Source organism: Narcine bancroftii, chromosome 5 (assembly GCF_036971445.1).
Source record: "Narcine bancroftii isolate sNarBan1 chromosome 5, sNarBan1.hap1, whole genome shotgun sequence".
Lineage (NCBI taxonomy): Eukaryota > Metazoa > Chordata > Chondrichthyes > Torpediniformes > Narcinidae > Narcine > Narcine bancroftii.
In genome coordinates, this window is record NC_091473.1 from 69,260,941 (window position 1) to 69,286,674 (window position 25,734).

The 25,734-nt window shown below is 40.3% G+C and overlaps 2 protein-coding genes across 15 annotated transcripts in view; one reads left to right on the plus strand and one right to left on the minus strand.

Moving 5' to 3' along the window:
- Positions 1-3,185: 3,185 nt before the first annotated feature.
- myoc (myocilin) lies at positions 3,186-10,309 on the plus strand. Of its 2 annotated transcripts, XM_069937759.1 has the most exons (4): positions 3,186-3,902; positions 4,923-4,973; positions 5,066-5,194; positions 7,600-10,309. In XM_069937759.1, the coding sequence occupies exons 1-4, from the start codon at positions 3,464-3,466 to the stop codon at positions 8,382-8,384; spliced, it is 1,404 nt and encodes a 467-aa protein (XP_069793860.1). In that variant the 5' UTR covers positions 3,186-3,463; the 3' UTR covers positions 8,385-10,309. The 2 variants fall into 2 exon arrangements, with proteins under 2 accessions (XP_069793860.1, XP_069793861.1); XM_069937760.1 differs by lacking the exon at positions 4,923-4,973.
- prrc2c (proline-rich coiled-coil 2C) overlaps positions 10,175-25,734 on the minus strand; it is a 102,234-nt gene continuing 86,674 nt past the window's right edge. For 6 of the 13 annotated variants that reach the window (XM_069937757.1, XM_069937747.1, XM_069937749.1 and 3 more), the window contains 13 exons: positions 23,895-24,081; positions 23,417-23,620; positions 22,565-22,686; positions 19,674-19,810; positions 19,011-19,245; positions 18,794-18,895; positions 18,028-18,138; positions 17,789-17,857; positions 17,399-17,614; positions 17,121-17,224; positions 14,907-15,030; positions 12,359-12,592; positions 10,175-11,536 (listed from right to left, as the gene is read on the minus strand). In XM_069937757.1, coding sequence (XP_069793858.1) covers positions 11,279-11,536; positions 12,359-12,592; positions 14,907-15,030; positions 17,121-17,224; positions 17,399-17,614; positions 17,789-17,857; positions 18,028-18,138; positions 18,794-18,895; positions 19,011-19,245; positions 19,674-19,810; positions 22,565-22,686; positions 23,417-23,620; positions 23,895-24,081 — 2,103 coding nt within the window. In that variant the 3' untranslated portion in view covers positions 10,175-11,278. The remainder of the gene's footprint in view (positions 11,537-12,358; positions 12,593-14,906; positions 15,031-17,120; positions 17,225-17,398; positions 17,615-17,788; positions 17,858-18,027; positions 18,139-18,793; positions 18,896-19,010; positions 19,246-19,673; positions 19,811-22,564; positions 22,687-23,416; positions 23,621-23,894; positions 24,082-25,734) is intronic. The other 7 variants (XM_069937758.1, XM_069937753.1, XM_069937752.1 and 4 more) reach the window with 6 other exon arrangements.

Here is a 25,734-nt window from a genome sequence, read left to right on the forward strand (position 1 = left end):
TTTTATATATAACTGCAGGATCAAACAAAAATAGATGACTTTCTCAATACAGTCAAGCTGCCAAGACTGAGCCAAGAGGATTAGATGAAGTTAAATGCCCCCTTTACTAGGGAGGAAATTGAAAAAGCTTTGGGATTGCTGCAAGTCAACATGTCTCCAGGGCAGGATGGTTTTCTGCTCGAGTTTTATAAAGAATTTAAAGATTTGTTGATGCTACTCATGATGGACATGGTTAACCAAGTAACAGAGACAAAGACTCTCCTGGACATCTTTTCAACAGCAATAGTTCTGGTGTCACCAAAGGAAAACAGACATCCATTTAAACCTTCATCTTATAGACCCATCTCGCTATTAAATAAAGATAGCAAAATAATAGCGAAGGCATTGGCAGAGAGATTGGGCCAGTATTTACCAAAATTAATAAATCCGGACCAAGTAGGCTTTATAAAGAAGAGACTTTCTCCTGACAACCTGAGAAGATTATTGAATATAATATATTTGGCAGAGTAGAGGTTTAGGTAGCAAAATTCTGGATATTTGGCATCAAAAGGGGATCCGAAATATTGAGGACTGCTATGAAAATAGACAGTCCTTTGAACAACTGAAGGATAAATACGATTTGCTTATTGGGACCTTCCACTATTTTCTCCAGTTAAGATCCTTCCTAAGGGAAAAATGGGAAAAATGGGGCCCTACAATGACCCCACTTGAAGGGAACAAGGTGGAAATTTATTTTGATTGGGAGATGCTCTAAATTTATATCCAGAATATGCTTTGGGCTTTAAAATGAGAGCCCAAAACCAGACATGGTGTTATGAGCACAGAGGACCCCAAAACCCAGCAGCAATAGATATTCACCAAGACAAATGTTACTTAAACAAAAGTTGCTTTTAATTATCTTTAAACATGAAATCAGAATCACATTTTAACTTATCACTATTGACTTAACTAACCTAACTTAACCCCCTTCTAATTCTAAGCGTACGTGTATGTAATGTGTGTTTCTAAGTTCAGAAAAGTTCTTTGGTTCACAGTCCAACCTCACTTCTCATTCCTCCAAATTCATTTGTTGCAGGCAATTTTTCCACTGTGCACAGAACTTAACATTTATAAAGTTCACCAGGCTTTGGTGCTTGAAAGGTAAATGGTTATCACTCAGGAAAGTTCTTGTCGGTTTTCAGAGAGATTTGTTGTTCCAGGTCACCCACAACTGATTTACTTCCATCAGCCATTTCAATGTCTTGCTGACGAAACTTGCCCCCTCAAGGTTCTCCAGATGATAACCTCTTTCTTTCAGGTCACCAGAGTGCCTTTTTGTTTCTCTTATTCCAAGTGAAACTTTAGACAGCCAGTCCTCTCCTCTTGCATGAACCTCAAGGGCTTTGACCAGGCTGAACTAAGCATTCACAACCTGTCTTCCAAATAGGGTTTTCCACATCAGTGATCAATGCCAGACTTAGATTGGCACAATACAATTTCTTACACCAATTATACCTTATACCACAAAAATTACATAAATGTAAATCAGAGATATTGGAAATGTGCTTCAGGTATGGGTTAGAAATTGGTACTTTTATACACTCCACATGGATCTGCACGAAGGTGAGACCCTTTTGGCTTGAATTATCTTATATATTAACTAGGATTATGGGAGCAGACTTCCCGCTGGACCTGGAGTTGTATTTTTTGGGAAATCTGGTGGTCGTGCAAAAGATAACAAAATTTCAAATTAACTTTGTAGACTTTTCCCTGTCAGTAGCAAAATAATGTATTGCAATCACCTGGAAGTCAGAATCCTCCCGCTCATCACTCGATGGTCCATGGAGTAGCACAAATGGAGAAATAAATATGAGAACCTTAACTAGGGCATTTTGGTGCCCAATTATTAGAACAGTTCACAGATCTAAACATCTGATAAACATGTAAAGACAACAGCAGTGAAGCACCTCAAAGAGTGGAGGAGTAGAATAGAAAGGCTGGTGGTTCGCTGAATTTTTCTTGTCTATTTCCTGTCTCTTTAGTTGTTTTCTTTTCTTTTGATGTTGATGGGGAGAGAAAGGAATTACAAGTAAATTGACATTGTATTTGAATCTCAGAGTGAATTGTACTAAACAAATGTGTAAATATGTTAAAAGTGTTTGTTTTTAAATGTGATATTATGTTTCTTTTGAAAAACTGAAAAATAAAATTTTCAAAAAGAATAAACTCCAGAGGGTTGTTAACTCAGCCTGTGACTCACAGGCACCAGACTTCACTCCATCGAGGACATCTCCATGAGGCAGTGTCTTAAAAAAAACAGCCTCTATCCTCAAAGACCCCCACCACCCAGACCTTGCCCCTTTCACTCTGCTACCATCAAGAAAATGGTACAGAAGCCTAAAGGCGAGCACTCAATGGCACAAGGGCAGCTTCTTCCTGTAAAAGGTTGTCTAGATGGGGTGCCAGTAACCTTTGCACTCCTCGACCTCCTGAGGAAGTGCAGGTGCAGCTGCGCCTTCCTGACTAATATTGGCTCATCTCCTTCCACAGATGCTGTCTGACTAATTGTGTATCCCCAGCATTTTTTTTTAAGCAGGTTGCGACTGACCTTCATGCATCTCAGCTTGGTGCAGGAATGGTTCTGCCCACGGCAGCAAGAAACTGCGGAGAGTTGTGAACTCAGCTCAGACCAACCTCCCCTCCATCAACTCCATCTCTCCTATTGTCTCAGGAGTGCTATCACACAAGACCCTTTCCATCCTGGTCACACTCTCTTCTCCCCCATCCATTGGAAAGTAGATTATGATCTTGAAAACAAAAGCCTCCTGATTTAGTATCTTTTCTGCTGTTATCAGAATATTACAATATATTACAATGTTGTGTGGGGTTCTGGTCGCCCTGCAAAAGGATGACAGTAAACGGGAAAGGGTGCAAAAACAAGGGTCGAGAATATTACCAAGCCTGGAGAGGGCTCGAGTCCTCGGACACAGGAGAATTCGGGAATTTTCTCCCTGAATGCAAGACGCTGCAAAGGTTGAGGGCTGAACGGTCGCAGTCTTTTCCCCCAAGATATAGAGGAGTCTAAAATCAGATGAAAGTTGGAAAAGGGATCCGAGGAGCAGCTTCTTCACACGGATATAGGGTAGGAAGTGGGTAGAGGCAATGGTAACGTTGACAATACGGGGACAGGAAGGGCTGGGAGGGATATGGCCCAACGCAGGCGAACAGGTTCTCAAGGAAGGGTCCTGACTCGGTGTTGCCTGACCATCTCTACCATAGTGCTTTTTTCTCGGATACCTTGTTCGGTGTGAACAAGTTGACCCGAAGGACCTATTTAAGTGCTTTCAAGCGCTATGATTCTCAGCGGGTGTTGGGCAGCGTGATCCCTCCAGACGTCAGTGGAGTCCGCCCCTGCGGGACGCGATATAAACACCCCGCACTCCTGTCCCGACACCACTGAGCGCCTCGCTCGGCCGCAGTCGACATGAGTGCCGCCGCCTTTCTGCTCTCTTTCGCTACCTTCTTCCTGGCATCCACCGGTCAGCAGCCGACCTTCTCACGCAGTTCCAGTCAGGGTGGGCGATGCATTTATTCCTTCACCGTGCCCAGCCCGATCGAGGCGAGCTGCTCCGAGCCGGGAGAGGCTCTAAACGCCGTCCGAGAGCTCCGGAAAGAAAGAGTTGCCCAACAGAGAGAGGTGGAGTCCATGGGGCAGCGGCTGCGGGTCCTGGAGGACTGGGTGACTGGACAAAGGGGTGCGGCTGGCCAGGGAGCCCGGAGCGATGTCAGAAGGCTACAGTCGGAGAAGGTAGACTTACTCAGGAGGGTGCAGCGCCTCGAACAGGAGAACGACCGCCTCCGGGACGGTCAATGCCCTGGCCCGCCAGAAACTCCCCAGCATTCTCATCAGATCGCCCGCGAAGGTAGGACACGTCAAACTCATCCAAGTAACGTGGGCGGGCTCACGGGACACTGGTCGCCGTGTCCCATTACAAGGGTCCCGGTCTCTGTCGCTCAGGGAACGGGGGAGTTCTCTACTGCGGAGGTTATCAGTTCGGTTAGGGGAAGGGCACTTGTCCATTCGGAGTGGTTTCTCCACAGTTCGATCTGGTTGGGGCATCTTTGCAATTTGAAAGGGGTCCTTGTCGACTGGGGAGGTGGTTGTCTTCACATTCTGAGGGGCGTCTGGTCGCCTGAGGCTGGTGGAGGGTCTTCGCCAATGTTGGTGGCAGGCAAGGATGCCAAGCGCTCAGCCTCCCCATCGAGTTTCTCGGAGCGGCATCAAACGGGCTCGAGAAACGAGCCCGTGAGCGGCGGGGGAGTCGTCCGGGCATCTTCCGAAACAGGCAGGGCTCAAAGGCAATGATGTGACACAAACTATTCCTAATTCGCCCAGAACCCAACCACATTCCCAAGCAACAGGAACAGACAGAAACCGGGCTGGACCTGTTCCGAGCACGTTCTCTGGCATCAAGCTCCGGTTTAATACAGGAGTGAAGTGCTGATTGACATCTCAGGTGATTTAGGTCGTACACGTGAGACATTAGTTTACAGACGAGCGAGGTTCGCTTCCCCCCCACACTAACGCTATTTGAGATTAACCGCTTACCGCATGTAAATGATGGCTACAAACTCCATTGTAAATGCCGAGCAAGCGGAGGAGGGAAGATGAAACAGCACAGGATGTATGAAACAACTTGACCACATGATGTGTTTTCTGTTCTGACAAAGGGGTTTTGACCTGTTTCTCCCTTCACAGCTGCCGCTTGACTTGTTGAGTATCTCCAGCATTTTGCAATTACACAATTAGTATTTAACATTTTAAGATTCCGCTTATCATTTCATGCATGTATTTTTGGTGTTATTAAATGTTAAGAAACCATTAACCGTTTTGAACAGAAGTGGGGAATGCCGAGTTTTGAAAAAAAGGTTTCTTCTTTTAGGGAGGCAAAGTTTCTTCAATTCCCGACAGAGAGCACAGCCTGGCCAAGAAGGTAGAGTTCGGGGCAAAGTTTTTACTTGAATCCTTTTGGGAGGTTGAACTTGTGTTTGAGACGTCCATTGCATCCTGTCTCTCTCGCCGCAGCGTCCAGTTGGAGCTTTGAGGATACCGGGTACCAAGAGCTGAAATCGGAGATTATTACTGAGTTTTCTGCTTCCAATCTGATAGAGCGGAATGAAGCCGGCGGCTCCAGCACATCACAACAAAGCGCAGGTATCTATTTGCAGATGAAATGCATGCAATCATTTATTTCCCTCTTGACAGCTTGTAACAAAGTAGAACTGCAATAGGACAGATTTAGCGGACTCAACCTTTGTCAATCCGCTCTCATTTCTCAACGTTCGAAGGCACGGTCGGTGTAGCGCTTAGCGCCACGCCTGTTACAGCGCCAGCGACCTGGACTAGGGTTCGAATCCCGCACTGTCTGGAAGGAGTTGGTCTCTGCGAGGGTTTCCGAGGCTATTTCCTCACCATCCGAAACGTGTGGGCGGTGCGGACTCGTGGCTGAAATGGCCTGTTGCAGTGCTGAATGTCTAAATTTAAAAACGCCCCACTTAAACGTTTTCAGTGACTTTATCTCCAACGCCTTCTATGGAAGAGAATTCCACAGGTTAACATAACTTAAATAACTTGCCAGTGTCCCGGGACGGACTTCTGGGTTTGATCGTGTGCAGTTTATGGATATGCCCAGAAGGTGGCACAAGAGCGGAGACTCTTTCAGGTGGCCAGACTTTTGCTATCCTGTCGTTTTCTCCAGCACTTTTGACAACGGCACTTGACCCCAGCATTTTAATCTTTACAAAAATAACCATCACCGTTTAGGCAGTAAAACGGTGCAAATTTTTCCACAGGATCACAGTCAAACCTAGTTCAATACCGACTCATCTACTAAACAAAAATTTGAATATGTTGACCCTCTCTCCCCTGACCTCCAATCCACGTCCAGTGATCACCTTTTGTCTGATGGTTTGTGCTCCTCCCCCTGTCCTTTCTCTCCTTCTCCCTCGCCCTTTAATTCAGGGCCGTGCCTGAATCAAACCTTTTGCTATTTTGCAACATGCCTTTTAAAATTATATTTGGCTGAGGAACCAACATTTAAACAAAACTTTTTTTAAAGTTGCTATTCTGCATTTTAATTTCAACTTCATTGAACACTGGGTGGTGCCCACGATAAGTAACAAGTAATCAGGAGGCAGTTTTTCAGTCCCAAGACAATTTGTGCCATAGCTATTCTAATCTTGCTTCGATTCCAAGTTTGTCATCTGGACAAGTACAACCCCAACAAAACAGCGATCTCGGGTCCTCGTTGCAGAACACAGATACACAACCCGACATAACACGTACAAACAATACATATGCAGGACAAGTACTCACATCTACAAATAAAGTCTCATGTGTATGCGAGTCTCGGATGGTTAGGGTGACCCGCATTCACACTGCCCGAGGGAAGAAACTGTTCCTCAGTTTGTTGGTGCTGGCTCTGATACTTCTGTATCTTTCCTGATGGAAGCAGCTGAAAGTTGCTGTGTGCAGGGTGAAGGGATCCTCAACGATTTTGCACACCCTCTTCAGACAACGATCCCAGTCTATATCAATGGTGGAAGAAGGACTCTATTGATCCTGCCACTCTTGTAGTTCTGTGGATTGACCTCCAATCCATTTCTCTGAAACAACTGTACCACACTGATGCAGTTGACAAGGATAATCTCAATAGAGCTCCTTTAGAAGGTTTACATAATGGTTGCCAGTAGTCTTGCCCTCTTCAGTGTTCTCAGGAAGTGTATTCGCTGTGGCACATTTCTGACAAGTGAGAAATTATCCTGGATAGGTCACTAATGAACTCCAAGGAACTTGGTGCTTTCCACTGACTCTACTACAAAGTTGTCATATGTAGTTGAGGGTGATTGTTCCTGGTCCTCCTGAAGTCCATAATCATCTCCTTTGTCTTGTCCATGCTGAGACTCAGGTTGTTACTCTTGCATCATTTCACAAGATTTTCCACTTCTCTGTAGTGCGACTCGTCGTTGTTGGTGATGAGGCCCAACTACTGTTGCATCATCTGCAAACTTGATGACAGCTGGATCTGATGATCCAGTTGTTGATCAATAGTGTGACAAGGAGCGGGCTGTGCACACAGCCCTGGGGTGCACCAGTGTTCAATGTGAGGCAGCTCATAGTTCTGCTACTGACTGGTCTATTAGTAAGTCCAGAATCTAGTTACAGAGAGGGGTGTTGTCCCAGTGAGGATAGCTTCTCAACCAGCCTCTGGTGAAGCTGTCCCACACTTTACCCATAATTCCTCAACATCCTTACATAACTGTTCTTTTTTCTTTCAATTTCAATTAACCCTAATCTCCAGGTGTTGTGCATTTTCAACCAATCCTTAAGGATAAAGCATTTTTTCCCCCTTTCCAAACTGGCTGGCTCCAAATTACATCTTGCTTAGAATTCTCTAAACAAGTACAACGACCTTCTTGTCATAATCTCCAGTCATTGCAACTGTTTAATTGTGGGTAGCATTCCTCTTTTGAAAATATGGAATACAAGTTCTTTTGTAAAGGGCAGTGCAATTAAACACCATGCCTAAATAGATTTCTCTCTTCCTCTTGCCTTGGCAGGTTGTGGAATGTTGGAATGGGTGGGAGAACCTGTGACGTTCCAAAAGGCTGATTCCATTGCTGGCAGGTATGGAGTATGGATGAAAGATCCCGAGCCTGTGCCACCTCACAATAGGAAGCACATCTGGAGAATCAACACTGTTGGCACTGAAATCCGTCAGCTTTATGAGTACCAAGATTTCAATCAGTTCACAAAGGGTTACACCAGCAAAGTTTACATATTGCCAGAACCAGTGGAAAGCACTGGGGGCACTGTTTACCGAGGATCGTTATACTACCAGAAACGGAGGACAAGGACCTTGCTGAGATTTGAAATAAAAAGTGAGATTATTTTAGTTCAAAAGGACTTGCCTAATGCAGGTTATCGAGGAGCTTTTCCCTATTCCTGGGGTGGCTACACAGACATAGACTTTGCTGTGGATGAGCTGGGTCTTTGGGTAACATATAGCACCAGTCAAGCTCATGGAGCCATTGTGATCTCCAAACTGGATCCTAACACCCTGGAAGTAGAGCAGACCTGGACCACGGCTATCCGCAAAAGAGCAGTCGCTAATTCCTTCATCATCTGTGGAATTCTCTACACTCTTAACAGTTATTCCATTCAAAATGCTGTCATCAATTTTGCCTACAACACCATTACAAACAGCAGCAAACCTCTGGTCATCCCATTTGAGAACCGCTATCGATACAATAGCATGGTTGATTATAATCCAGCAGAAAAGAAGATCCTGGCTTGGGACAATTTCAACATGGTCATGTATGACATTAAACTTGCCAAGATATGAAACTTGTAGAGTATCTCCAATGGAGAACCATTGCATTATTTTCTCAAGTCTTGTATACACATGGACAGTTTTATTACAATGATTTCAGAACAGAAAACACCATTTCAAATAGTGGCAAAATATAGCAATAATTATTGGAACAAGGGGAAAAAAATACTACGGGTGCTGGAAATCTGGGTTCTCCTTTGGGTACAGAGACCTGAAATGTTAAACTTCCCTTCTGAAGGAAGTTTTTCCAGTATTTTCTGTTAGTGTTATTAAACCAAAGTTTGAACAGTTGTAATGCAAGTATATTTTAAAACAATACAGGTACAAACAGGTAATGCAATCTCTGTCCTCCGCTCTTGACCAGTGACAGCATTTAGTGTAAACCAACTGAATCATAGCTGTAATATCAATACATCTCCTCAGGTGTTTTCTAAACTGTTAAGAATTTAAGTTTATGAAAGAAATAATGTAGAGGGAAACTACAGGTAGCACAACTGGAAAATAGTGACATTTGAAAATGATTTCAAAATTGGCATATTAGTGGAACATAAAGTATCAAAATAAATATTGATATGAAATATTGGGGAAAGCAAAGGGGTTTCCAATAAGATAAAGCAGAAGGCCCTCCTACCTACATTCATCATCGCTGGCACATTTGAAGTGATCATGATAAAAATTTGAATGGCTTGAGGAAGTGCGTCCATGTAATTTAACAGGACTGAATCTCTAGCTCACTGTGCCAATGTATTCTCAGTTTTATGGATTTTCTATGCAAAATATGAAGTTGGGTCAAATTCTTATCTTGTTTCCTATGTAACTAATAACATGGCATTATTTTTAAAGTACCATTCATTCACCCAGCCAAAAAGCCAACCTCAGCTAGGTTAGAACAGAGCAATGATGAGTGAGTGATGATGATCGTGAGATTAAATTTTTTAAACTGACCAAGGGAAAACATCCGAGGAATCCAAAAGAAAACCGTGTCAACTGGAAATATATATTAAAACAACTTACTCTTGCATAGCAATTTTTCTGATGTGGATAAATGTATGGTCAGGTCACATGCAGAGTCAGGAAGATGGAAGAAGCTAACAATGGTAAAAGTGGGTCATGTTCAGTGAAATAATGTGCAAGGTCAGTTCTATATATCCTATCGTAAATTTTAAAACAAATATATGATGTACAAATGGTTGATGCAATCTATGGGCTTATCTGGGGTATATCTGTGCATGCCTTTTAAATAGTTTTTGTCATTAATGACAAGGGTAATGAGTCAGCATACAAGAATGTATGATCCAGTGATCATTGGGGGATCAGAGATGGTGAGGGTGAGCAAATTTAAATTTCTCGGATCACTATCTCGGAGGACCTTTCCCGGACTCAACATTTTGAAGAAAGTACATCAGTGCCTCAGGAGTTTGCGGAGGTCCAGGTCCACTACACAAATGTGTAGTGGAAAGTGTGCTGACTGGCTGCATCATGGCCTGGTATTTGGCTACCAATACCTCTGAGCAGAAAGCTGTGAAAAAGGTAGTACATCACAGGCAAACTTTCCCCACCATCAAGAAAATCTACATGGAATGCTGCTGTCAGAGAGCAGCAGCAATCATCAAGGATCCACACCACCCAGGACATGCTTTGTTCTCACTTCTGCCATAAGAGTTATCAGTGCCACAAGACTCATACCACTATTGTTCAATGTGAGGGTTTTGACAATGCCCCATATACTCCATTCAGAGCAGCACAAAAATTGCATCAAAATTTAAGGTGAATTGGTACTATTAAAAGTACAAGAATTTGAAAACAGTTCAGAGCTTATTTTATTATTAGTTATGTAATCAAACCCAATTAATTGTAAATAAGATCGTACATATTTAATAGTGCATTAACCCTGTACAAATGAAAAAAATTAAAGTATAATCTTTCTATACCAATATGGCTGTTAACTTCTGTACAATGCAAACGAATACACAGTACAGATGGAATACAAAACTCAAAAACCAGACAGCACAGCTGAGTTTTCAAAGAAAGCAAATAAAACTGACCGTCAAAACACATGACTGACGGAAAGCAATTTTTCAGCATTGTGGTCTTTCCTGTGCCACGAATCATGTGACAAAAATATACACATCAATATATCATTCTTTTAACTCGAGCTTTGTGCCAAGGGTTCTGGATACCAATTAGAGGTCCTCTATTGTTTTGTACCTTTATCAGAATCTATTTAAATCAAACTTGGGTGAGATTTCTGTAATAAAAACATCTGTGTTGCTAGCACAGTCACTAATAATTGATAAGCAAATAAACAAGATATCTTACATTCACGTAATATAATACAATACATCCTACAACTAAAATACTAGCATATAATCAAAAAGGCAATATTAGACTTGTGATTAAAATGGTTTGCATAAACAATTTGAAATTAATAGGCTTGAAACTTGTTATTCACCAAATGTGAATCAATTTGGTCTTGCTGTAATTAAGCTCATGAAAAAAAAATTAGATGATTTTTAAACAAAGATTAAATCATTATCATAAAACCTGTAAAATTGGTTAGACTCCATTCACTGCTGGCCTGACCAGGTTAACTTAATTTCAGTGATTATCTCAAGGAAAAGAAATGCCACACAAGTCAGACATTGCCTTCTCAAATCTTCGCGATTCAAACATCAACACTAAATGTTCAGCAAGAGATTACACATCTGGGTTTCTTTGTTGCTCTCAATAATGATTTATCGGATTTTGCACTTCTTAAGCTAGTTCTCCTTTCCCTCAACTACTTCACATCTCACTTGGTTATTTTAAAAAAATCATGTTTTGAGCTCCACTTCCCTGTTCTCCTCTCAAGAGTGCCCAGTACACCCCAGAAATGCTTTTGACACCCATTATGTTAATCAGAAATTTTACGATTTTGTTTCTTCTGTTTTTACGGCCTGAGGTTTGATTGGCCCAGTTCGAACAGGTTTTGTCACAACGGCCTGACTCGGGTTGGGTTTTTCTTCGATCTTCTCTTCTCTTGAACTTGAAATGCCTGTTGCACTCTCGGTAGTTTTACTGCCATTGTCACTTTTGTGAGTCTTGCTCACTGGCTGCTTGATTTGGTGCTGCTGGTCAGAGAAGAACTTGTGGGTGGATTGAAGAACCTCAGCACGCTGCTTAGCCTTAAAAAAAAGGAAAATAAGAGCTTTGATGTTTCTTTAGGATAAGTACTGGAAGCACAGGCTAAAAAGGAACGTGGCAGAGCGATGGGAAATATGCACAAAAAACCTCTTTAAAGGTATATAGAAAACATTCACAGTAAAAGTGAGTAATAATTTTGGGATTCAAAATTGAGCAGCATTTTTCCCCCAATATCATCCTCCACAGGCACATAAAATTAATGTTAAAACTCCAATGATTAAAACCTACAGAGAATTTGCAAAAGTACAAGTTAACCAAAAATGTTGGAGAGATTAAAATACCTAGGAAAGTCTCTGCGGATTTTGTACACATCTACTTTGTGATGCCTGCATCTTAAATAGAGTTTAAAAAACATATTGAATGATGGGTGTCAGGCTTACAGGGTAATTAGAACTAAATTTTTAATGAACATGCACTGCATTTTATTTTTAATTTTGTCGGCTTTCATCACTTTTGTATTACAAAAGTGCACTGTGAGAATACTACAGTACTACAGCATTATCCTCAGTGCCAAAAATAATGAGGGTAATTTTACCAAATGGGAATACAAATTAAGAACTACAGCCGGGGCCAGATCCATGGCAATACTAGTTTGTTATTTTTCTGCAGTTTTTTTTCCCCAAGACCATGGCATCCATAATATGTGTTCTGGTCCAATTAAAATATATTATAAACCACTTAAAATATTTTTCTGAAGAAAATCTATTCTCCACACTTCATTTCCAAGTTGAGACTAGTTTAATTTGGTGTGAATTTTTTAAATTAATATGTAGAGCTTTTGCAAAACTGCTAACAATGCTAACCTTCATATCCTGTTCAGCCATCATTGCAGCCTGGGCCTGGTTTCCACGGATCCCCTGTGTAGGGCCTGAAGGAACCCTCTGTGGATGTTGAGGACGAGTATGACAGATGATACCTGTGGTCATTTGAGATTGCATCTGATTTGTCAGAGGCATTGGAGACCTCTGAACAGGAGCTGAAAAGGTGTTTCCATGAGGTCTCACCAATGGAGGAACCAGGTTAGGTTGGGAAAGCATCTGGTGAAAACAATTAGAATGGAATGTAATTCCCCATTGTATTGATAATGATGCAAAGCTGCCCTGCAATCATTATTGTAACACAAGTGGAAAGATACTGAATCTGAAAACAAAGCAGGGATTCTTGCCTCACCTGCATTTTATTCAGGATGGATAAAATGAGTATGGCAACAAGGGGGATTTTTGTGATCGTCAATGCGTTTTTTAAACTTTCAAATGTCAGGAAGTTAGATGGTGAATCAACCAGAGTTTTGGCTCCCGAATACCAAGCTGCATCCCTTCAGTTTAAATCTCAACGTTCAGATGGATTCAGAATTGAAACACTCCCTCAAATAGTCCTCCATGGATGCCTGGCAGCTGTAAGTGCTTATGTTTCATGCATTAACTTTTTCATGAAAGGAGGACACTAAAGTCAATGTATAATTTGGTTAATAGCACTTGATTTAACGACCATATACAAATGATATTAGACATTTAATCTCAATTGAGATTTAGAACATTTTATGAAGCATTTTTATGCTTATGATAAAGCAGGCAAAAGTGACCACGTATGCTTTAACTTAGAAGAGTTCAGAGTTTCAATGTAAAACTTGTGGCAGGTATTAAAATATATCACTCCTATCTGATTACAATGAAATTTACCTAACTGTTGACTATATGGCTGTAGATCATTTAGTGCAGGCAATTTGTATGCAACTCACTGACCCATAGATTTAAATGGCAAGAGCCTCCATTCAGTCCTCTATGCCCATGCCAGTCAAATAAATTGCACAATCCATCTTTCAGGTCTTAAATCTATAGCCCTGTAGGTTACGACTCCTCAAATACATATCAAGGCACATTGTAAATGTGGTTTCTACCTCCCACACCATTTCAGATGGTGAGTTCCAAATGCCAATCTGGTTAAAATGTTTTCACCTCCCCATTTCCTTTAATCTACTATTTTAAATCGACATCTGATTTTTGATTTGTCAGCAAAGGGAAAATGGCTCCTGACAATTTACATAGACCTTTTTACCCTCAGTTTCCATTTTAACAAAGGGCAAAAAAAAACTCAGAACTGTACTTCCTCAGAGCAAACGTTTTCCAATACTGGCAACATCCTTCCAGATTCCTTCTGCACCCTCTCTAGTGCAACCACACTTTTCATGAGGTGTACACTGGAACTGAACACTTCATTGTATGAAGTTCTAGGATACCTTCTACATTGTATGCCTTAGCTCAGGAGTGGCCAACCTTTTAATTTAGACATACAACACAGTAAAGGCCATTGTCCATGCCACCAATTACCTACACCCCTGGTACATACTCATGGGCCGAAATGGCCTGTTACTGTGCTGTACGTTTAAATAAAAAAATTAAAGGTTGGCCACCCCTCCCTTAGCTAATAAATGAAAGCACCTCGTAGCTTTCTAACTACCTTATCCACCAATTTTAAGAAAACGTGGTCATACTTAAATTGGTGTTCCTCATTTTTATTCCTTTGCCTTGTTGAACCTCCCCAAATGTATTACATCATACCTCTCAGCAGTAAATTCTATTTGCCATTTTTCTGCCCAATTGAACTTATCACTGATAGAAATGCAGTTTAAAAAGCTTTCCTTCTACCAATCATATCACCAGTTTGTGTATCCACTTATAGAATTGTTTCCTGGAGAAATTATACTGTTTTCACCATTGATGTAAATTGATAATTTATCATAATTTCAGCTTTTACAATTTCATGAGTAATTCTGTTTGAAATACACTCAGCTTCTTGATAAGAGCCCAGCAATTCACATTATCTCCAATTCACTGGCCAACTCTTCTGCATTCTGGAATCATTAAATGTATTTCCATTAAAAAAACTAATCATAATACTACTGTAGCAAGGTTTGTTTAATTTACAGGAATAGCACTGCATCTATGCAGGCAAATGTAGTCTTTCAAGTTTGCCTACTTATAATACACCCATTTTTTCTCCATGATCAATGTACAACAGATGCCATTTAAAATAATCTGGGGTTTGAACCTTGAAATCAATTTTAAATTAACCAAGAATAAAAGGTTAAGGGTTTCAGCTTTTCAGGAGTACAGCCAACCAAATAAAGATTAGGTACACAAATTAAAACTTAAAACAATTTAGTGAAAGAAAAAGTAGGAAAAAAGGAGACCATCTTGGAGTTTAGTAAAAATTGTGAAATGTTCATAATAAAGGCTGACAATTTGCTGACAAATCAACAAGATTTTTACTGTCATCTTAAAATGTCTAAACAAAAAAGAAAATGCATCAAAGATATTAGCCAATGCCCGAGCCTGCATTTTAAGCATTTACCTGTGGTGGGAATTGTGGTGGGAAAGGTTGGGCAATCCGAACCCCAGCTGCAGAAGAAAATTGTTTCTGATAGACCATGTTGTTGATCTTGCTAGACTGGCTGTTTGGACTTGTTGAGCTAGCTCTAAAAATGAAAAATCAACCACAAATATATTGTAGGTCAATCAAAATACATTTGTATTGAGCCTCTATAATATGACAAAGTAAATCAAAACAGAATTCTGTTAAATACTAAGATTGTTTGCAATTTCAATACAGCTGTTAATTTGAAAAACAGGTGGTAAACTGTATAATAACTATTCAAGTCTATCAGATGTCTGACATTCATCTTCCCTGATATCAGCACAAATGCATGGACATGCATATTCCCAGATGCATCAGGTTTTAACCAACAGAAGCAGGTTTCCCAGCCTGAAGGAGTGGGAGGCCACCAAAAGATCACACTGCCCCCTTGGTCTTATCAAGATTCTTTTATCATGCAATAAAATGAAAAATGTGCTAATACATAAAATCTCCTTAAGTCTACTGAATGGTACACAAAGATTTGCTCTCACCAAATTGCCCAGTGCCTCTAACAGTCGGATAAAGAGAAGCAAGTTTCTCCATCCCCAGATTTAATGAGTGTCCATAGATTCGCTGCCAGCATTCTTGCAGCCACACAGCCTTCAGTCCAAACCATCAACTACTCAAGCTCCATATCTAAACTTCTGACAAGGTGAAGCCCTCAACGCCCTCTTGCATCTTGGTTCTGATACCTGGCACCCCTCAGTACACCCTCTCACATCTTGGTTCTGATACATGAAACCCCTCAGCCAGTCACGAGCCAGTCTCCAGCAGACCACAGCCTGGTAAGATTTCCTTTACTGCAGTCGCCAGCAGCCCACAGCCTGTGTGGGTTGAAAGCCTAGAGTCCCCAACAGCCTGCTGCCGTGTGTTCTTCAGCTTTAGAGTCTCTCGATGGTCCATCTCCATGATCACCTCCTCTGCTTCTCCTTCTCAAAAAAAAGGGGGGTGGTCTCCCTGTTTTCTGGTGCCCTGCACCAGCCCTCTGCTTCCCCTGAGTCTGCACCCTTTTGTGGCGCCGCCATCTTGGGTCCAGTCCCCACGGTGGCGGGATTTTAAAATAAACCTTTGTCAACTCCTTCTTAACAGACCGTTTAAAGCCTGTACAGAGCTGACGGCAGTCGCACTGGGTGATTGGACCCTTCAGGGAAGCGCCAGCAGCAGGGCTGCCTTTACAATAGCTCTGGAAGCGCTGCCATTTAAATTTTTTAATAAACATGGACTCCAGTTATGGTGGGGGGGGGCGTGCAGTTGGTCAACAGAGTAAGAAGCAGCACGACTGACCTAGACTAACATTAGTGCCAGGATTCATGACTTTAGCAGAGATATACAAGTTCATTGTGCATTAGTGCTGGACTCAGAGCCAAAGATCTGCCCCATTATAAAGGTCAAAAATCTGGTATGTCAGAATTGAACCATAACTAGTCAATACCATTTTTGCAACCACACTTAAATTTGTCTGTTAAATTCTATGACTATACCTTGCTTCAAAGCATCTAACACACCCAAAGAAACTAGGTACTGTGTGGCAGTTACAGGTATGCAAACAGATGGTTTCAATATCTTGAGAATGCCACCATCAGACCCACTACTGCAGATTTTTAACATATTTTCTAAAATAAAGGTGCTATATAAAAACTATAGGGTTTTTAGATAACGTGGTGGGAAAAGGTGGTTCAAGAGGGAATGTTAAGTTAGTGACTAACAACTTTAGTTTTAAAATGGGCTCCCAAAATCCTAATAGGTTGTAAAAATGGGGCGACATAAAGCAGAGAGCAAGATTTATAAAAAAATATTTGGGAAATTGAACTAAATTTAGATTAGTTTAAGATAGAGGTGTTTTTTTTTAAAAGAGTGGATGAGTCAACAAAAGGATGAAAGAGATGTCAGCTATATTGACATCATTTGTGAGGGAGACAGGATGTTGGGTCAGAAATTCAATCTAGATCAAAGGGAGAGCAAGGACACTAAAACCTTGGCCCATCCAAGGATGGGGCTAGAATCAAGAGTGAAGTATGTGGGCTTACACAAATGTTTTGTTTCTATGAATCAGAAGAAACTGCAATTCAGAACTAGATGCAAGAAAGGAATCTTTAATATCACAGAGCAAAGCATTACAGCATTATTCTCCTTTCATCATATAGAATTTACCTGAATGGACTAGAAGTTGGTGTAATACTCCGTACACTGATTGGTGGGGTACCTGGTTTTACATCCACACTACATCCATAAGGCTTTAGGTCCATCTCTGCCATCTGAAAGATGCAGACATTTCACTTTAACCCATATATCATAATCAAAACTATTGCAAGATGTGTATCAGTACTTTTAAAAATGCTTTTTAAAATTAACAAAATTTAGTAAATTATTTCATGACATGACATTACAATTGGATCAATAACAATTGGATCAACTGTTTATTTCTCTACCTTTCCTGCTGCAGAAATCATGCCAGCTTGTGTCCCTGCTGTAATAAGGCCCCTAAAGGGTTGGTTGATCTGTGTCGGCCTACTGAGGTTGTGAGGCTGGGCCTGTGCTGGATTGTGTTGTAGAGGTTGTATTGATTGGGGTAGAGCAATCAAGGGTTGTCCTGCAGATCCAAAGTTGGACAAGGAGAGCTGTGAACCTGGAAGGGGCAATGTCACCTGGGGATGCAAATGAAAACAATTAACAAAGTTAAAAGGATCTTGAATTTTTTTTGACCATCCGCAAAATTATTAAAGCAACCCATGCTTCATTTGCATGGTGAAAAATAGTAAAGCAAATCAGATTCATTTAGCTCAGGCACATCTCAAAGAAATCTTAGGAATTCAGAGGACCTGTTTAGTAGCTCCAGCAGTGAATGCCTCATTAGCAACCGCTGACCAAGTTTGCTGCCAGTCCTCTTGCTTAGAGGTACAAAGATACCCGTGAAGAAAGCAAATAAGGAAATTAAAGTCAATTTTCTGAATATAGTCTGTTTAAGGCTTTTAATTTTAATAAAAATTAAGTATAACCGCCTTTTTAAAATATTTTGATAATCAAAACAAAGAAAAGACACCTGAAACTTTTTTATTACCTGTTGAAGAGCAGCATTGGGTGACTGAGCTGTACTATAGTAGTTACTTTGGCCAGGTTGTTGTACCTGACCTGTAAAAAGGTTGGATGGCTGAGTTAGACCCGGCCTTGCCTACACAAAAACATGTAACAAGTGAATGTTCAGCACACTAACAGAAGAATATATTCACAGTACATTCTTTAAGATTCAATTATTACAAGGGAATTTTATTTAAAAACTGGAAAGATTCTGATAGGTTGCTCACCACCATAATCCTGGAGAAATTCAGCTTGTATTATTTTATATTGTGTAATATAATGGGTATATAGGAACTATGTTTCCAGTAAGGGAAGTGAAAATAAACAGTGGGAAAATAAAACTTCAAAAATGGCTTTAGCTCTATAAAAATAAACTTTCTTGAGAAAATAGTCCAAACTGAACTACATGAATCAAAAACTTCCTTGAAGTAGAAAGAAACATTATTACAAGCTGAATAGCTCAAAAAATAAAGAAACATGTACTAGGAGATACAGGCTAATTGCCTTTATTGGTGAATAACATATTGGAATACATTAACTTTTGAGAAGATATATGCGTGCAAATAGAGGGCATTGTTGCCCCCGAAGATATATTAAATCTAATTTACTTTAGCCTGCATTTTCAGAGGATTAAAACAATATTCACAAAATTAAACATGTTTTAATAAATTTACTGATTAAATTATCAGCGATGCAGAAAATGTACACATTGCTTACTTTTAAAATATTTTTTGAGAGGGAGTACTTACTTTCCTATGAAAATGTTGAAAGGTATGGTAGCATATATTGTAGTTGCCTGCATCGGCTTCTCCTGTTCTCAGACCCTGCACATGCCACTGATTAGAGTTCCCCTTTAAAAGCAGACCCATGCAACACTTTTGATGATAACTGTAGACTGAAAACATTTCAATGCAAACAATATTACCCTTAGTATCCTTAACCAAAGTGGAAATTATTTGTACATACCTGTATTAGATGGGTATCTAGAAGTTGAGAACCGCCAAGACCAGAACCTTGACTTAAAGTGTGCTCATAAAGGATAGGAATAGGCTGTGCATTGCTTGTCGGTTGAAAGGCCAGACCGGACTGCGCTTTGGCTAGATCTTGGGCTTGAACTGCCGAAAAGTTGTGCAAGGCAGTGCCCGAGAGAACCATAGGGGATGGCTGGGAGAGGTTGCTTTGCAGGAAAGCCTGTTGAGTCCTGCAAGATGAAACATTTAGAAGTCAATCAACATACAAGAGATGCAAGAGGCTAATAACATTTTGAAATTGATTTCTAAATAGCCTATACACAGTTCCAAATCATTAGCAATTTTTGGGGCACCTAGAAATGAAAATTAAAATATTTTTAAAAAATTTTGGGGAAATACTGTATTTAAAAATAAATACAAAGATATCAAATTAGAAATATTTAGACTGGAATGTCCCAACAAGAATAATTAATCATGCAAGTTTGTGCAGTGCTATTTAATATGCACATTAACAACCTGGTTGATTCAACTGATAGAACCCTATTTTATTGATTAGTGGGAGCTTTTTAATATAACCGGATTAGACTGTTATTTGAATCCGCAAAAGAATTTTTGCTTTTGATACCTTGTATAATATAGCATAAAAATATGGTTTTACCTGAAAGGTTGCAGGGTTGAGCTAAACATTTCCTGGGCCTGTGAAACAGTAGGGCCTCCTCCTAAACTAAGCTGGGCCTGAGGTTGACCAGGAATTGGTGCATATATAGGTATGGAGATCTGTTGAACTGCAGTTGGCTAAAGCAAAAGATAAAAAGAAAATGGTGAGTTCAAAAAACAACCCTCAAAAGTAAAAGGTGACATCATGAAACATTGGCACAATCGTTATCAAGTATGATCAATGTTTGTGATGCCTGGGAGCACAGATGCAATGATTCAGTTACTGGACAAGTATCTGGAGGCCCAGATTCCTAATCACGCACTTGTGTTTTGAGTCCTACTTTTGCAACAGAGTAAGTCGAGTTAAAGTAAACTAGGTTGAAAAGCTTGTTTCAGAATAATGAAGCAACAATCTTTTTGTTGTCATAATACATCTGCTTCAGGCAAAGAAATCATGACACCCTTGCCCAGTTTGGACTACTTGCTACTGTCCATCCAGCAATGATGTCAGCACTTATCTGAGCTCTACAACAGCTGAAGCAGCAATTAGGGACTGCCAATAAATGGCAATGTTAATATCCCTTGAACCAATAAAACTGCAGTGAGCTATTGAGCTAGGCATTATTCCAGGATACTCCTCATATGTCAATGCCACAGCAGAGGCCTGGTCCAATGAGAGGGTGAAAATTTGTGTCAATTTCCCTGGTTAAATTCTATCTTTATACAGGTACCCTTGGGGGACAGTGTTCTGAATTTCGGATTTTGGGAAGCCCACCCAAATTGTGCTGCCCTATCCACCCCCACCCCCTTCCAGTCACCCAGCCGCCTCCCCCAACTATGGTCCCTCGGCCGCCTCCCCTGGTTGCCGGTCCCTCGGCCGCCTGGCCATCTCCCCAACCTCCAGTCCCCACTTGCTGGATTTTGGAGCTTTCTGGATTTTAGATGTCTGGATAAAGGATCGTGTGTACCTGTATTATTTATATCTAGCCTCACTTAATCTCAATTCTTGTGGACCTTCTTGAAAAGTGTGTTTTCTCGTTATTAGCCAAGCAAAAGGTTTTTTTTTTTAAAATGCATCTCTTATGGTTTTGTTTGAGAATAATGTTACACTATGTTTCTACAATTATTATACATGGTCGGAGTGTGGGGCTAACAGAAGTAAGTAATATGAAATATGGAGGAGGATGGGGAGGTCCTAAATGAATACTTTACTTCAGCAGTCACAAAATAAAAGGGTCTTGATCAAGGTGAGGTCAGAATAGAACAGGTCTGTGTGCTGGACAATGTAGAGATTAAGGAAGAAGTGCTGGATCTTCTTAGAAACATCAAGAAAGAGAAGTCCCCAGTGCTGGTTACGATATAGCCCAGGTTGCTGTGGAAAATGAGAGGATAGCTGGGGCAGTAGCAATGATTTTTTAATCCTTTGGTTGCAGGGGAGGAGCCTGAGGATTGGAGAATGGCAAATGTAGTACCCTTGTATAAAAAAGTTAATAGGGAGAATCCCAGAAATTATTGATGAATTCAACATCTGTGGTGTGCAAACTATTGGAGAGAGTTGTTAAGGATTGGATGTATAAACATTTAGAGAAATGCAGTTGACTAATGGATAGTCAAAATGGCTATGTAAAGGGAAGATCATGTCTCATGAGCCTAATAGAGTTTTTTTGAGGAGGCAACAAAAGAAATTGATGAAGGTAGGGCATTAAACTCTCACTCACACACACACAAGTGCCAGGGATTGTGGTGGAGGCTGAGACTTACACACACACACACACACACACACACACACACACACACACACACACACACACACACACACACACACACACACACACACACACACACACACACACACACGTGCCAGGGATTGTGGTGGAGGCTGAAACATTAACGCCATTTAAGAGACTTAGACAGGCACATGGATGAAGAAAAAAGAGTTATGATGTAGTACTAAGTTTAGTACTAGGGATATTTGGGTTGGCACAACATCGAGGGCTGATGGGCCTGTACCATGCTGTAGTGTTTTATGTTCTAAGATATTAATTCTAAATTGAAGCTTCATTTTCAAATGAGAATTAAATTGATGCAAAATGATTCTTGGAAAATGATTCTGATGCTGGGAAATTTCTCCCAAATTTATAACAGCGTGCACTCAACTATGAAATCAGTGAAATGTGGAATGCACTGCAGAGAAACCACCCTTTAATTATATTAAAGGGTGGATTCTATTTTATCAACTAATATAATTTACCTGTTTTCCCAAATATTAATTATGTTATATTTCACAAATTTTCCATGCAACATCAGTCAAGATTCTACTTTTTCCATTATTGTTAAATTAGCTTTTCCATCTAACTTGGCCTGAAATTGTCAAAATGGTGCTTTTCTTTTGTTACTCCATTTTATAAATGTCCTTCAGGATAATTAAATTTAACAGAGTATTTTGCTGGTTTCAGCTTGTTCAACATAAGTGACAACATATTTTTCATTGGAATAGATAGCCATAAAAAAATCAATAGTTAACTTTGGAGATTTATGTAATTACCTGTATGCAATTCTTTTACAGTGAGAGCCTCTTCCCCAAAAGATCCAACACAATTGAATTATAACCAGGGGAAACCAAACATTACCCTGATTGTAGCATGGCTATGAACCATTGGCAATTTGTAAATAAGCAAACAACCTTCCAAACCTTAACTCTCATTCCTTTGAAGACCAATGCCCATGACCTCTCACTACATAACTTTCAACAGCACAGACAAATGAAATGGAAACTGGAAATTCAACATAAATGTCAGGTTGCTTCATCCTTTGGCAAACAGCAAGTTTAGTAGTTTACCCAAAATGAATGTCACAAGCAGCCAACCACATTCTGAAAGAAGCATATCTTACTTGAGAAGGTCCCGCCTGGAAGCCCTGCTGTTGTGCCAGAGCTGGAGGAGCTAAACGGGGATGCTGTGTGCTGAACAAATGGCTGGTATCCATATAGAAGGTTGGGATCTGTGCAGCAGGCTCTTAAATAAAATTGAAAAGATTGCCTTCACAACTTGTGTATTTCATCATAAAGGAACAAAACACTATCATTTGAAAATAAGACAAAGCCACAATAGTAGAAACTTGTACTTGATCACTTGTGCTATATGTGTAAATTTATAGTTGTGTCTTGCTTCCAAAATATGCTTCCATTCAATTTCTATATTCACATTTAACGTGAGCTACAGTGAATGAATTTTAACTTCACTGACTGAACAAGTCAAGAAAAGATGGTAATGCTTATTGAAAGCACCTCTTGTATTTTGAAGATCTACAAAGAAAACTGTACAATAAACTATGTTGTCAGCATACTAATTAATAACTTTACCAGGGTGCAGGCTTCATGTTAATCAACAGCACCCAGTTGAACTATCCAAACTGACAGATGTGAGAAATGTAGCAAAAGCCTCGCTCTTCATAAACATGTCAAAATACTGCATTCCATAAACCAGAAAATCACACCAGTGATTCTCAACTTTTAACAGCAGTTATAAATGTCCATGAGGATTTTCAATGCACAGCCTCTAATTCCATAGGATGGGATATTAAACAAGCTGATAAATATCTGAAATTAGATTCCTTTTTCTTAACACAGCATTTTCTACTGACAAAATATAGTTTGGTGCATTCTGGCAGTACGTAACTACTCTTCAAATGAAATCCCTAAAAGCTGAAGTCTCAATACTATAGACTGAAATAATCATTACATACCTGCTGCAGATTGGGAGACATACACCTGTGGATTTTGTTGTTGCTGAGGTATGAGTGATGTTACACAGCCTAACTGTGAGAAATGATTTGCAAGGGCCATATTGCTGGTTTGCAGTTGCTGAGGTTTGACTTTACAAATATTGGGTGGGTCAGTAGTGGAGGTTGCTTTAGTACTCAATGAAGAGGTAGTGCATGTCCCTGATCCTGTTGAGAACAGCAATGACCACAATATTAACTAATTAATGAAGAACTGTCAGCAGTTAGCTCGATTTACGAAAGCTAGTAGCAAGAAACAATATGCAGTAAATCTGAAAATGCACACAAAACATATCCTTTATTCCTAACTAAGCAGCTAGACTTCAAAATCAATACACTGAATAATTTACTTTATTGGTTAACAGGTAAATCATACAAAATAGCAATTATTTGCCATCCATTATTCATAATAATCTAAACAATACTCTTATTCTGCAGTTACCTGACAAGGATGTTGTGGGTGTGACCGAGGCTACTGGGATTGGAGGCATGGAAGCACTAGAGAAGGAGTTGTAAGTGCTACTGCCACCTCCATTACCACTGCTAATTGGTGATGCTGTAGAGGTCACTGGAGAGCTTTTATCTCCGACATTTGGGGAGTTCTCCCAGGCCTTCCGTGCACATTCCATCTTAAACATAAAAAAAGCATTTTGTTTTTGCAGTATTTGTGCTCAGATTTCCTTTCACAGTGGAAACTATAATTAATTTCACAATCCCATTTTAAATATTTTGCATCCTAAATTATAATCTGGTTTTAAGGCGAGATAAAAACTGATTTGAAATAAGTAATGATAACAGGCACTGAGATGTAATGCAACAAAATACAATTTATTGTACACAAGAAACAAGTCTAGTCAGCACTTGAAATCTTTTTACAAGTATTAGAGGAACATGAAAGATTGAATCATGTTAACAATCTACACCATTACAAGATGCATCAAAAACAATGATACTGTCAAAATGCACTTTAAATGCACCACTATTAATGTTGGATCATTTCATTCAATGAAACAGCTGACGTTCATCACATGGTTAAAAGCTCTCAAAGTTTAAAAACTGTACAGTCATTTAAAAGCACCTCAGAAGTTTAAACTTGTTAGATATCTTATTAAAACAGAATCACGTTTTTTTAAAATTGCAACTCAAATCAAATGAGAAAAATGTTACTTACCTTCCCTATTTTTCCACCAAACACAAGTCTCCACAAAACTAAATTAATCACCGACCCCCACCAAATTGGGACAATGCTATTTAACTTGCACAAATGGTAGTTTGGTACATGAACTCTTTTGTATACCTTAATTACACAAGTACAACTTTGTTGCTACATTCCTTTGGTAGAGTAGTCTTTGCTTTGACTGCAGAGAAATTTTTCTTCAGTACACAAAGACTAAATGACTTCATTCAATATGCCGGAGTCTTGGCTAGTTCGCAAAACCTTGAATTAGTTATGCAAGATATATAAACTAAACAATGACTGCTCCTGTGCACCATTTTTGGAACGAAATACTTCAATCAAGCCATTAACACTGACCAGCATCACATATTGATTAAGAATTTAATCTAAAAAGTTAAGCGTCAACATGACCATAAAAATATTAATGAAATGAGATTTAAAAAGTGAAAATTTTAATTTTCTCATAAAAACTACTCAACTCCTCATTAGTATTGCCTTTTGATAGCCTGCCTGTTCTTCACTCGCTGACAGTGTAACAGGAAGGCTATCAAAAGCAATCAAATCCTAAAGTTGAGATCACTATCATGGTAGCAGCAAACTAGGAAAGAATAAATGCAACTTGGAACATGTCAGGGTCCCCAAACTTTTTAGACCGATGACCCCTTCAGGGATTACATGGTCCCTCATCAACCCCCCAGGCATGGGCTGGATTTGGGGGGCGGGGGAAGGTAGGGGTGGCTGGATGTCTGGCTGGAGAGAGTCTAGCTGTTCAGCCCTCTGTCCAGCACCACCTTGAGCTGGACATTAATTTGTCCTCCAATTCGAAGAGTAGGCCCTACACCCACAAATAGAGGACAAATTAAGGGGCACTTACCTGTTAAATGCAGCGTTCCGGGGTCCGCACACTGTGCGCGACTGGCTGGCGCAAGCGCGATGAGGGTGAAATGTGACAGCAATGCTCGAAGTGCCGGCTGGCGCGTGCGCGATGAGGAGGAAGCATGATGGCAGTATACGAGGGTTCATGGCAGGTAAACCTCATCCCTCCACCACCCCCTCTCCCCATGCTGGGGGTGGGGGGGGTAGTGTGGTAGCGCCAGCTGTGTTG